The sequence below is a fragment of the Callorhinchus milii genome, unplaced genomic scaffold, assembly GCF_018977255.1.
Source record: "Callorhinchus milii isolate IMCB2004 unplaced genomic scaffold, IMCB_Cmil_1.0 Scaffold20, whole genome shotgun sequence".
Taxonomy (NCBI): domain Eukaryota; kingdom Metazoa; phylum Chordata; class Chondrichthyes; order Chimaeriformes; family Callorhinchidae; genus Callorhinchus; species Callorhinchus milii.
The window spans coordinates 8,634,966-8,649,621 of record NW_024704761.1 but is presented as its reverse complement, the minus strand read 5'-3'; the positions used below and the strand labels follow the sequence as shown (position 1 = coordinate 8,649,621).

Sequence of the window (14,656 nt, the reverse complement as noted above, 5' to 3'; positions counted from 1 at the left end):
TGAGTCCCAGTAAACATCACAACATCCATTGTGTTGCAGTAGCAACCAGTAGCCAGAGGGACAACCAAACAGTGACAGGGCCACTGAGATCGATTGATAACACTGGACTGATCTCGGATAATGAAGTAACCCAATTGTGTCGAACCCTGTGGTGACATTCTAAAAGTTTGATTGAATCGGTTGAAGATGTATCTGTCTCAACAGTGGTTCTTGTACTATTCTATTTCTGGTTGCCCAGCCAGCAGTGCCAAGCCCCCACCGTGAAAGGCGCTATTCAAATGTATTTACAAACAGTGCCTTTTCTGGAATGTGGCCTTTGAGAACCATATAGGTACTATGTTGCAGTCAACAGATTGTCTGTGATTTCTGTACAAGAGTGTTTGTGTATATCAGATTGTTATAATCTAGTTTTTTTTATCACAACTGACTTTGATACCATTGAAAGATGTGGGATTCTAGGGATGAATGCCACAGAATTGCTCTGAACTGAACGATAGTTTGGAGACCAGTTGCTTTTGGTTGTGGTTCCCTTCAAATGATTGCTCCAGGCTATGTACCTTTCACAAACCAGCGAATGGGCTGTTCCTGATCTCAGACCTCCACCGATGGTGCTCTTTAGCTAGTGACCGGGGTGTGTGCTGGAGTGTTCTGCCATCACTCTTCTTCCAGCCCTTCACCTGTGCCTTTGAGGAAGTACCTAGCAACCTCTTTGCTGCTCCACCGAGCCAACAATGACACAGTTGAGATGGAAAATACAGCATCTGTGGAAAATATATAGGCCTCTCTCCTGCTACTTCAGCTTCAATGTGCCACATCATCTTTAAAATAATTCAAGCTTTGCCTAATTCAGACTCATCAGAATTGGGATGGTCCACTTTATTTAAAAGAAAAGCAGTGGTCAATGTTTGTGCGAGAGAAAACTCGTTCATTTGGAAGAAGACATCAGATGCAATGATTATTATTCTTATGTTTCACGAGTTCTATGGTGTTCTAGTCTATAGACTGTTTGTGGGACATTGCTGTGCGCAATTGGCTGCCGCGTTCGCCCACAAATATACAGTCAATTCACTTTACAGTGTGTTCTGTGAAGCGCTTTGGGACGTCCTCCCGACGTGAAAAGCGCTATATCAAATGCAAGGATTAGTATTATTATTATAACAACCAGAGTTTGCACTGTGCAGCGTGTGAGCCATTATGCCAACAACCTCAATCGCCATGAATGAGCTCAATCAGACAAAGTAGTATTGCGTGTTCTATGCTGGGAAATGAACTACAAGGGCTCAAGGGCTTAAATCACTGATTGGATATTTAAAAGGCAATTTGTTTGAGTTCCAATGGCTAGCACCATCTTCTGTTAATTGCAATGTGATTCGACAACTGTGAATTGAAATGGTTTTAATAACTACTTAATCTACTCCATTGATAAGATCTCTGTTGCACCAGAAAACTCATTATCTTCTGAAGGCAAAATAATTGTACCTTGTAAAATTACCACACAGTGTAAAATAGCTAAGTCATTCTGTGAGGAATTTTAATACTATCAATGCCCTTGATATTGAATCGTAAGAAGTTAACGGAGAAACATATAATTTGTAGATTTGAATTTGTGGCGAAGGAACTGAGAATCACTTTGTTCCCATGTGGGATGTTAATACTTGTGTGGGCCCGAAATTCCACCAAGTCGTAGCCTGTAAGACCATTATGTCTTAAAATCTATTTTGAGAACTGAAGAAAACTGACTTCCAAATAAGTGTAGATTTTAAGAATATCTTAGCTTCTTAACCAATCTTTAAATTGAAGACAGAATTGAAGAATTTGTTGAGAAATCAAGAATTAATACATTCTCAAATTCGATATTCATTTGGAAGCCGGTTTTCTTCAGCTCTCAAAATGAAGTGGCTCTCCGAGTGAAGACTAAGTTTAAGAATTTTCCACAATTCTGTGCAATCTTACAACGTTTGGCCTTGCGGCTGACTATTAGGTGGAATTTCAAGCGTGTAGAGGATGTCCTGAGGCTATTTGAATGGAATAGGAAGTTCTTTATCCAGATGCTCTATGAAATGAATGCCTGAGCAACAGGGACCAGTTGATGCAGCGCTTGTCCTATTCACCTTTGCAGCTTGGGCAATATGCTTGGCAATTTAAGGAAGCATTCTCAGTCCGCTGTCGAGGACTAGTGAAACTGTGGGTGTTTCACCCACAAAATACACAGTCAATCCACGTTACAGTATCTTCTGTGAAGCACTTTGAGACATATCAATGATGCGATAAGGCGCTATGTCAAATATAAGGATTGTTATTATTATTAGTAGGCATAACTGTTGTGAACTCAATGCGTTGAAGATTGTGGGCACAGTTATATAACCTAATAGGTAGGGCTGGTACGTTTTGGGGCAACAAAGCATCAGATCACTTGAAGCGCAATAAATAGTGACTATTGAGTTAATTACCCACAAACTATTTTTTGTAACTTATTTAACTTTAATTTTAATGGTTTGTTTTACGCAGCAGTTTAAAAGAATAAAAATAAGGTGAACCAAAGTTAAAGGGATGCACTTTAAAAAATAATAAATCAAAAATAACTCAGAAATACGTTCTCACAACCAAGTTATTTTTGAGTTCAACCAATCACGTGTACATGTGAGAAGCTATTTGGTTTGATGTAGAGAGATATATTAATAGAGGGGCCAAGCAAGAGTGAGCGCACTGTAAATTCTGATCACCAAGCTTTCACTTCGCTATTCATTGTCAGGCCCGAAACAAGAGGGGACTTTTTAATGATTGATCCCCAACTACTCATTTTTTTAAAAAAATGAAACGGCAAATTTCTTTTCTGAGTAAGTAGGAGAGTATTTCATATTCTGTGACAATCTAGCTCTCTTCACTCCTCAATCAACGGCTTTGTGTATCTGGTGAAAGTGTATGCCCAACTGAACAAATTGCCACTTGCTTAAGATGTGCTTTCCTTTAACGTGTTCGCTCTTTTGTTATTCAGATGCCACATTCGAGTGATCGATACTTTTGGGACTGAGCCAGCGTACAATTTTGAGGATTATGCAAATATCCATGGATATCGCACAAACTGGGGGCATTGGAATCTCAACCCAAAGCAGTACATGACGATGTTTCGTAAGTTAATGCCAATCTTAAAATTTTTAAAAAGTAGCCAAAGCAAAACATGCCTTTTATTGCTCCACATAGGGCTCACTATTCCTTTAATCGGCCCTATGTGGAGCCAAATTCCAGTCGTGCTGCAGTATAATGGAATGCATTTTCGTTCATCTGAAATATTTTTCATATTTATTACGAATAATACTTGCATTTGGATTTATCCTATCTGAATCTGAAAGTTTTAGGTTTTCCTGTTCCCTTGGTTAATGGTTTGTGAGGACATTTCACCCACAAAATATACAGGCAATTCACTTTCCAACGTCTCGAAGACATGATAAGGTGCTATATCAAATGCAATATTATTATTATTACTTGGATTTCTTATCCATTTTGGTACTCTCTTGAAAAAAACTTTTGACTTCATTGCAATTCTAGCTAAGCTCAAACTTAAATCGGTTAGTATCATTAAGTGTTTGATATTTGTAGCATCTAACAGTAATAGTGTAGTAGTGTCAAAGAGTAATAAGAGTAACACTGTCAACGTTAAGTGTAGCTGATCTAATTTTTGAAGAATATGGTGGCGCTTTTAAATTCGCTTCAATTCTGACTTTATTAAGAAGCAAAATCAATTTGCAATCTGTTAAATGTTGACTCGTAGAGGCTACTTTACTTAAGAGAGAACCTAATAACATTTAGGATCGATTAATAGCCACTAATAGTTTCTAATATAATAAGAATCCTTGCATTTGATATAGCAGCTTATCACGTCTTCGAGATGTCTCAAAGCACTTCACAGAATATACCGTAAAGCAAATTGGCTGTTTATTTTATGGGCAAAATGCAGCAGCCAATTGCACACAACAGTGTCCCACAAACAGTCGTGGATTGAAGTGACCGATTTTTTTTTTTTTGAAGAAATTATGTTCCCATTCTTTTTGTGCTACCTGGTTTCTTCCAGTGCCTTGGGACGTCCTCCTGAGTGAAAAGCACTATACAAATGTAATTTGTTGTTGTTATTTGCTGTTGCTGTTGTTTAGAAGTGAGTTTTTTTTAAAATTGGAGCACATTCTATTGTTCGAAACTGATTTTTTTGTATTGTAATTTCTCTTCTCCTCCCCATTAGCCACACAACTTAGTAACCAATATTAAATGATGTTAATAAATGACTGTCAATAGTTAGTCCAGAAAGAACCCCATATTGCCATTTTGGTACCCATCTTCCGTTTCTTTTCAAGGTAGGTATTACTTACAAACAAACAATTACTACACTTTGCAATAAATTCTGTGAAGCACTTATGAGACGACTTCCCAATATGAAAGGCGCTATTTTGAATGCAAGGATTATTTTATTATTATTACTCATATTTTCCATTAAACGGTTCCTCGTGTGGGCTAAGATCAAAATGCTTCACTACGAAATACTATCGTGCAATCTGGTATTTGTGCGTTTGAGGGGAAGAGTCAGTGTTTTACAACCCATTGCTCAGAGCAAAGCACTTGTTTCAGCCACAAAATACACAGTCACTCCACTATATAGTATATCCTGTGAAGTGTTTAGGGACATCTTTACAGGAAAAATAGGCACTGCGGGAAATGAGGTGGGGGTGTAGCCCTGTTAATTAGGGATGAAATAAAAGCAGTGGAGAGGAAGGATCTGAAATCCGATGACCAGGAGGTCGAGACAATATAGGTGGAAATAAAAATAAAAAATAATAAAGGGCAGAAAATATTAATGGGAGTGGTTTATAGACCCCCAAACAGCGATCACAATGTAGCACAGGGTATCAATCAAGAAATCAGTGGAGCATGTAGGAAAGGTAAAGCGATAATAGTGGGTGATTTCAGCCTCCACATAGATTGGGAAAACCAAATCGGCAAAAGTAGGTTAGAAGAAGAGTTCATTGAGTGTATGAGAGATAACTTTCTAGAGCAGCTGAGGAACCAACTGGGGGACAGGCCATCCTAGACCTTGTTTTGTGTAACGAAACAGGACGAGTTGGCAGGGTAGGTATTAAGACTCCTCGAGGGCAGAGTGTCACAATATGATTGAATTCTACATTAAGTTAGACAGGGATATAGTTAAATCCGAGGCAAGTATCCTGAATTTAAATAGGGCTAATTTTGTAGGTATGAGGAAAGATTTAGGTAAAATAGACTGAGGAATAAGATTAAGAGGTAAAAATGTAGACCAACAGTGGCAAATATTTAAGGATGTAGTGCAAAATTCTCAGCGGTTGCATATTCCCTTGCGGAATAAGAGTACCATAGGGAAAGCAATTCATCCGTGGCTAACTAGAGCAGTTAGGGAAAGCATCAAATTAAAAGAAAAGGCTTATAAAACTGCCAAGGAAAGCAGCAAATCTGAAGATTGGGAGAGTTTTAGAAACCAGCAAAATAAAACTAAAAATCTCATTAAGAGCGAGAAAAAGCCTGTTCTTCTTAAAAGCCAGAGATAACAATGTGCGAACATTCTCTGATGGACTAAAGAAAAGTAAATTTGAGTAAAATTCAGTCAGCGGGATATATTTTGTGAGAAAATTCATTCTGTATTTTATAAGGGAATTTAAAGGACAAACTGTGTTTCACAATTTGCAGTATCTGATTATACTGAACTAATCCGTGACCGTTTGGCTGATCTTTTTCAACCAAATGGAAACATTTGCTCAGTCAACTAATTCATTGGAAATCCTGCAATGTTTCCTTAATAAGAATGATTGAAGAAGGGAAATTGCGATTGTGCAGCAACCGTTCCGGTGGAGGAGGTTAAAGTTACTTTAAAGGTCATTTTTGTTAACTGAAATTCTCCATTCAATGGCCTTCTGAATATAAAAATGTGAATTCTTCATGGGGGGGAAAACAAAATCTAATTTCAGAGTACATTGGATTCTCTTCCAGATTCGCTGCATCTCCAGTATCTCACGGCTACTTACAGATGGTTAGCATTGCTAATGTGCTGCAGTCAGTTATTAATAGAATAACCGTTCCACTTGAAATGTATAGACAATTGCATGCAAGCTTAGCAACTGATTGTACTGTCAGCTATCTGCTGGAGCAATTGTAATTGGCAGAATATGAAAGATGATAGTTTAATTTTGCGAACTGATCAACATATTTTTTAAGTGAATAATATGATAGTCTATATTAATTGGTTAATTTTGTCCGCAGCTTATAGCAAGTTATATTTACTGATAGCTATACTGCACAAAGAACGCATTCAACTCAAAGCATGTTTTTATTCTGATTAACAAGATGCAGTGTAAATTCTTGGATAATTGACATTTATCACAAACTAGCAATACTAGCAATAGCTTGACTCAATAGCGCTCTCGCTCTGGGTCAGAAGGTTGCAAGTTGAAGCCATGTGACTTTGAACTCATAGTCCAGGCTGACACTGGTTCAGTTTTGGGGGGAGCACTGCAATGTCGGAAATGCTATCTTTGGGCAAGATGTTAAACCATGGTCCCATTTGTCTGCTGAAGAACTAGCGACACTGATTGAAAAGAGAAGGGAGTTCCTCCTAGAGTCCTGGCCATCAATCTTCCAATTAAACGGTCATTGACTTCTTTGTTGCCGGATCCAGCTTGGCGCGATTTGGATTCCGTGTTAGCCTACAGTTACACAGTCACTACACATCACGCAGTGATCGGTGATGCACTTCAAAAATCTTTCAGGATCATAGAAATTATAATTTCTCCCACTGATATGCAAATTGAAAAAAAGGATTGAGTGCTCACTAATTTCTCTGATACCATCACAACCACGAGCAGTTTATTTCCATCATTCAACAATAATGTGTAACACATCACTCCCTTGTCAAGAGGAATATTGGTCACATCCAAATTCGGCTTTTCTGACAACGAGATTGATTCCTCTCATGTGAGCACTTGAAAGGTACAGATTTAGCTGCAGTTATGCAAATGTCTAGTCTTTCACTTATTAGTAGTGTTGAAAGTGTTTCAAGGATTCTTTCTATTTCAAAATGAAATTTAGAATCGTACAGTCTCCTGTAATCTTACTTGGTGGAGTCCTGTAGCTTAGTGGTTAGAGCACTCGCCTCGCAAGCGAGAGGACCTGGGTTCAATTCCCGGCAGGGTGGAACACTGGCCAAGTTTCCTTACTCCATATGCCTCTGTTTACCTAGTAGTAAGTAGGAACCCAGTTGATAATCGATTGGCGGATCGCTTTTCCGGGGGTAAATTATTTCCATAATTCCTTCAAAATAAATAAAAATAATTTGGTCACTCAATCCACGACTGTTTGCGGGACACGGCTTTGTGCAATTGGCTGCTGCATTTTGCCAACAAACTATACAGTCAATTCCATTTACAGTATACTCTGTGAAGCGCTTTGATAAGGCACTACTTCAATGGCAAGGATTTTTATTAATCAAAACCAAGGATTATTATTAATGCAGCACTGTATTACAAGGCACTCAGCAGGTGAAATATGACACTGTGGTGCATTTTAACCATGCTTCTAAGAAAGGCATTGAACATTGTGAGTATGGCAATCACCTCTACTCAATGACGTTTATGCTGGATTAACAAATTCAGCCGAAATATGCCTTAGAATTAAACCTTTGTTAAATAGTGCATTCTATCTTGATCCGTATTAATTAACCTCATCATTTTGCACTCGATTCTCAAAGCAAGGGCTGTGATTCGGCCAGCTGTTACCCTTTTCCTTACATCACAATTAATAATAAATATTGATCCTTGCGATACATCTAACACCTTATCACAGCTAAAGTCTCAAAGGTTTTTTATACATTGAGGTGTAATGACTGCTGCTTCGTAGAAAAGATGGCACTGGCCTGCATCAGCCACAAATGTGCAATGAGATCAATGACCAAGTGATATTTGAGTTTAGCGTATTATTATATTGTTATTATTGTCATTCATTCATTTCAAACCCTAGCTCTGCCGTACGCTTGGAGCTCAGAAATACAGCGATGGTACCTGCGAAATAAAAGGCAAATCAGAAGCTTTGGTTTGTGGTGGGTGAGGGGGGGGGAATTATTTTCTGCGTCAGCAAACTGATGCTGGAATTGGCAGGCAGGTTATTAGGTCCAGAACTGTTGCCTTTCATGCTGAGATCTCATTTGTAAAATTGTGTTTTACAACTGAAAGAAGTCATTTGATGTGTCCCAGCGCAGACGGAAATACACAGCGCTTCGTGCAGTTCAAGTGGAACGAACAGATGACATAAATTCTGAAGCTTTCGTCCTGCAGTTACCCAACAAAAACAAAATAACAACATGGGTTGCATTTTTCACCGTGCAGCGGCTAGTTAAAGTAGATTCATAGTAATAGGTTTTCCCTTTGACTTCTGTCACCCTCTCAACTACATTGCTGAGTGCTTCCGATAATAGTTTGAACAAAAGCACGTCGCGCCTCCTTCTCAGCCACCGCTCCACACATTTACTTGCCATTGCCTTCAGATTTTGCAGTTGAAATTATTTGTGAGCATCGTGGACGTTTTTGTGGCACAATTTGGCTGCCGCGGTGGTCTACAAAATACACAATCCCTGCACTTTACAGTATATCTTGTGAAGCGCTATGTATCAAATATCAAATGCAAGGATTCTTCTTATTCTTATTTGACGATGATTTGAATTTCATTGAACAGTATTTTAAGTGTCTACCATTAGAACTCATTTGTGGTGTGGCACATGGCTCTGGGAGAAACTGGTCATTAGTAGGCAACAGGAATGTTTCAAACACCATCTTCCTATCGCTGAAATTTCAGTGATAAAATTGCGATGGGGGGTTAGGGAGGGAAGCAAGACTCACTTAAAAGAAACTAATAATTATTATTTGTGATTCTGGATGAAGAGCATTGTTACTTCTGGCCTGTCCTGGCTTGAGAACCTTTGTAGTTTGGTGGCAGAAATTTATTAAGCTATGTTTCTGTGGATTACAGTTACAGTATCTGCAGCAAAGCAAAATCTTGCCTTTACATTGAATCCCGTGAAGTGCTTTGAGATGTCCTATCAAATGTAAGGATTATTATCATAGTTACTATACTCTACAGCAGGGATGGACTGGCTATATGGGTAATCGGGAAATTTCCCGAGTGTTCCCATAATTGACTATCGAGCTCCCCCCACAAAGCAGCTCCCCTATTTTTCATCACAATCCCAAGCCATTTTGCAGAGCCAGTCTGCCACTGCTCTACAGTAATACTTTGAGATGTTTTGATGACCTAATAAGGTGCTTCATCAAAACCAAGGATTATTTTTATTGTGATTATTATTGTCATTCAAGCTAGGTAGCAAACTTCCCCCCAGGAGACAGATTGGGAAGCATGATATGTTTAAACCATGTCTACATGATCGACGGAACGAGTAGACTTGATCAGTCAAATCCCTTTTCACAGTCCAGGCTTTGTTGTTAAACCAGGTCAAAACTTTCATTATTTTTCCAAAACCCTGAAAGTAAGAAACCAGGAACACTTGCAATCTATGATGCAGGAGTGATAGGAAAATTCAATAAAATATTTCTAGCAAACAATATCCTCAGAAAGCAATAAACTTAGTGTTGTGGAATATGATCATTTCTGTACATTTTGACTATGATTGATGGGGTAGACATAAGTAAAAAAAAAAAAACTTTCCATTTATGGAATCAGATGTATTTGAAAACATTAACCAGAGGTTAAAATCTGTAGCAAAAAAAACAAATTCTTGTAAATTAATTGTTGATTCTCTGGAGAAGGGAAAATTATTACATTCTTATTTAGATGTCAACTGGCAATACAGGGCAATCTGTCTTATGTTCATTATTGATGCAGGTAGCAGGATAAAAATAGACCACAAAACAAATGGTAGTGAATTAGGTGGCTGTTGCTGCCTCTGTAATAAATTACTCAGAAAATACTTTGAACTGCCTGAACTGGATACAGCTTCCAAGGTAACGGCTGGATTTGTGGTTGGCTCATTGTAGAATTGAATGTTTAATCTTCCAACAATCAAAGTATTGATTGCACTGTGAATTCAGGAGAGCAGCGTTTGAATCAAACTTTGTTACCGATACACAAGCACATAGAGGGTGAAATAATAATAATAATCCTTGCATTTGATATAGCGCCTTATCAAATTCACAGTCCTTGTGTTATTTATTACAAAATAATAATAATCTTTGTGTTATAAAACATCCTCCCGAATGAAAGGTACCATGTAAATGTAAATTATATGGTGTTTGATATACCACTTTATTAAAACGTCTTGTGTAGTGACTGTGTAGATGAACAAAACAAGCTGGAGGAGCTCCACCAACCAACCCTCCTCACTGTGGCTTATTTCAAAGGTGAAGTTGATAGAATATGATCAAACCTATTAAATCGTGCTTTCTTGTCCTCCATTGTCCAGCCCATAGAATGACACAGATCATTCAGGCCAAGTAGTCCATGCCGGTGTTAATACTCAACACACACCTCCTAAACAAATCAACTTTGTGACAACTCATTAAAAGGCCTGGAATTTCTCATGCTCGTTGCCTTAAGGTCATTGCTTTAGTGTGTGCAGATCATACAGAATTCTGGAAAATTCTTCAATCCAGATTTGATTTAAACGGAATAAGAATTGTTCGGATGTGGAATGGCCTGCCAAATAAGATGTTAGGAACAGAGTCTATTGTGGGTTTCCAACAACAACTTGCATTTATGTAGCACCTTTCACATAGGGTAGCATCCCAGAGTGCTTCAAGGGGGAAGTAAATAGGTACATGAAAGATAGAGGTTTGAAGGGTCTGGGGGTAGGGCAGGGAAGTGGGATTGAATAGACAGGTTGGTCTGCGAGCTGCTTCAGGCTCGATGGGCCAAATGTCCTTCTTCTGCGCAGTATATATCTTTGGTTCCATGATAAGTTGGCCTAAGGGCCTTCTTCATCTGAATCTCTCTTGTGATCTCTTGGGATCGATGTAGTGAAAGATGAAGAGTTTGGGAAAATAGCAATAATGCCCACAGAGTAATACAAGTTATTGCACTTCACCACATATCTGAAAGTAAAGTTCCTTTTTCCACTTTCTCTTGTCTCCGCCAGAAACGTAAGTGCCAAATATTGCTTTTTTTAAAATAAATAATTCTATTAATGTTGAAACATGAGTGTTATGTGGATGGAGTGAAGCCTATAGTAGTACACTGATCACAGAGTTGACCTTTTTTGCATAGTGCACAATTTTTCCTTGTTCGGGTTGAACTGTTTTTGACATGTTGCTTCTCCTGCACAGAAGATTAGCTGCTCAACACAATGCATCCAATTTGCTTCCTTCTATTCTAGCCCATAGTCCAGACAACTCATTCATGGGTTTTGTTGCCGAGATACTGAACGATACTGAGAGAGAAGCTCCTCCATCAAACAAGGTCAGCCATATAGCAATTGTCTATGGAAAAGACCCTGCGATGTGGAAGGTGGGTAGTTTTCCCTTGTCATTTCTACGTTGAAAGAGTAAAGATGCCTCCTGTGTTTATGTCCTGTTTGAGGTACCTTGCATTTATCTGGATCTGCCAATGATCCATCCAGTCCAAGTGGATAACTGCAGTTTACAAAAATACAAACGGCTAAACAGAGCTACTTTACTTAAATCAGAAGAACTGAACGTCACTTTATTGTGCAGAACCAAAATAACACGAGCAATTATTCAACACCCTTCATGTGACTGGATGTTGTTGAGTCTATTATAAGCATTGTTCATTCAGAGTGCTCACCACTTAGCCCCCATCGCTAATTTTGTCCTAACACTTAGCATACAGTAATGACTCAACTGTAACAAGTTAACTGAATTCCCTCCCTAAATCCCTCTGCCTCACCCCTCTCTTTCTGTCTTTAAAGGCTCCCTGAAAACCTACCTCTTCAACATTGCTGGCACCTTCCCCTCACCCTTACCGCCTCTCTCCCACCCTCTCTTCCACCCATCCTCTTTTCTCGTGTCCAGCACCCTCTGTGTATAGTGATTTGAGACCTTAACCCTATGTGACAATAAATCGAGTATGAAAATGAGGAAGTATTTTAGTTACATTACAGCTCAATTCTTGTGAGTTCCTATATGTTCAAATATCAATCCATGTAATTCAGCTCACCTGCTACAGTCCACAGATCATCTGGTGATTTATTCCTGACCTCCATTTGGTTCACTGCTTTTGTAGGACCACAGGTTGATGGAACAGTTTATTCCGGTTAGGGAGAGAGATTGAATTTGCCAGCAGTGAAAATAGATTTTTGAGTATTTTAAACCATTGAAGAGTTGTTTTAATAAATCAAGGTCTTTAAGACACTGAGGTAAAGATAATGACATGCAAGAAAGCACAGAATGAAGGAACACAAGTATACAATGACCAAGCTTTAGGTGAGACTGAAAGTAGGAAGAGGTTTTTCTCCACAGATCGGTGGTTTTGTGACACAGACTCTCAGGAAAACCAGAAAAGCTGCAGCAATTCATTCTGAAAATAGAAAGAAGCAGATAGATATAATATCAGGTTAGTAATGTGGCTGGAGGTCATAGACGTTAATATACTCAAGGAGAATTCAATAGTCTGTGAAACACAAAGGCTAATGTATGGCCAGGAAAATGGGAATCCATCTCTGGAAACCAAGTGGCCAGCATTTATAATGAAGGTGGTGAATAAAGATGGATATTATGGAGGTCAGCTGAGCAACCACTAAAAATATCAAGTCAGCTCTTTGACTAGCTGTAACATGTGCTTTAGAAACATATCGCAGAACTTTGCCTCAGGTGGTTAAATAAGTCGCCTAGAATTCATTACTTATAAGGTCCAGCGAATGAATATTGTATGTTCTGTGGAATGCACTTTAGAAAGGACATGGAATGAATATTTTAAAGGGATGTGTTATGAATATTACAGGGGTTGTGGGTTGGATGTCAGTGGAAAAGTTATTTTGAGGGATATTGATGAGGGTTGTGCAATCAATATTGTGAAGATCTGGAAGGAAGCTTAAAGACCTTCCTCGTCACCTCGACCCTCACCTCAGCTTCAAGCTCCACCATTGCTAAGTACTCTGTGACGCTACTCTGTGAAGCGAGCTATATAAATCCAAGTTGTTGTCGTCGTCGTTGATGGTCTTCACAGCTTGACAGTGTAAGGACAGGTAAACTCATCTGGTCAAATTCGAATTGACAGTTTTCCTGATCTCATGGCAGTACAGTGCCTGAGCTCTGATAAGCTGTTCCTCTTTTTTCCAATCCTGATTTCTATATCAAACAGAATGGGCTTAAAGCCACAGCTCAAAGGCGGAAATAACAGCTCAGTAATTCTCCTAACATGATCTTTAACTGACATTGCAACTCCTGTATAAGAGACCCTGAGGTGGAAATCACATTATGCAAAATTAATTTATAGGGAGGAGAGGGGATAACCTGTTTGATCCAACTGAGTGATGTTTTCAGTCAGGCGATAACTTGCTAAGTGCTCACAGAATGGTTGATTCCACCATCGAGATGGCGATTGTCTGTGAAGATGAAAACAAATTGTTTTTTTTTTATTGGTGACCTGCACTCCCAGTGGTTCAGTTGATTAAAGGCACAGCCTGGAACGGAAACCGAACCATACCGACCCAGAAGGTTGAATACCTTTTGGATAAAATAATAATAATAATAATAAATGGGTCACTCAATCCGCATTTTGCTCATAAAATATACAGTCAATTCACTTTATAGTATATTCTCTGAAGCCCTTTGAGATGTCTCAAAGACTTGATAAGGCGCTATATCAAATGCAAGGATTATTGTTATATTATTATACCCAGTCTGTAGCAGGAATGCTACAATTGTCCTCAGCACCCTCTAGGCTAAGCAGGAAGACATATCCATTGAGCTTTTTCAAAAATAATAATAATAATAATATACCTTGTGGTTTGATATAGTTCCTAGAACTTTGGACGTCTCAAAGCACTTCACAAGCAATTGTTGTCAAATTATGTAACTGAACACTGCAAAAATTAACATTTACATCAATTTGAACCATGGTTTATAGAATAATATAATAGGGCAAATTTTACCCATCTATGCTTTTATTTGCTTTATTATTGTGCACCACTTATATTCATGAGGTCACACTAAGGTTGGCAAATTTATCCATGTGAACTCTGATGATCTTTATAGGGGGAACATGGTACTGTATATTCAGATAACGATTGCTGCACAATGTAGTCTTCAGTTATTACTTATATTTGCAAGTCTTTTCATTATTTATACGTATTAAAAATGGAGATTCAGTCAATAAAAGTTGCATTAATAGAGATATTCACATATATGACATTAATTGATTCGTAGTCATTTTTAAAGCTGTTTAAAAGCTTGATAAGGCATAATTTAATTAAGGATTGCCCTCAGATGGACTCATTTATGCTCTGTAAATCATTCTTGCTTTCTTTATATGAAACCCGATTGATCTGCACTTTGACTTTATGTGATCCAAAGTAGAATTGATGGTAAGAAGAATCCTCAAATAACAATTCTACAAAGCTATCTTAAGCCTGCCTTTTCCACTTTGATGGGCACTAACATTAAGCACTTGTACAGATAACTAG

At 38.4% G+C, this 14,656-nt stretch overlaps 1 protein-coding gene across 1 annotated transcript in view; it reads left to right on the top strand.

Moving 5' to 3' along the window:
- LOC103175452 (alpha-1,6-mannosylglycoprotein 6-beta-N-acetylglucosaminyltransferase B) overlaps positions 1-14,656 on the top strand; it is a 231,129-nt gene that overhangs the window by 196,156 nt on the left and 20,317 nt on the right. The window contains exons 10-11 of the mRNA XM_042342522.1: positions 2,996-3,129; positions 11,390-11,520. Of these exons, the coding sequence (XP_042198456.1) occupies positions 2,996-3,129; positions 11,390-11,520 (265 nt within the window). The remainder of the gene's footprint in view (positions 1-2,995; positions 3,130-11,389; positions 11,521-14,656) is intronic.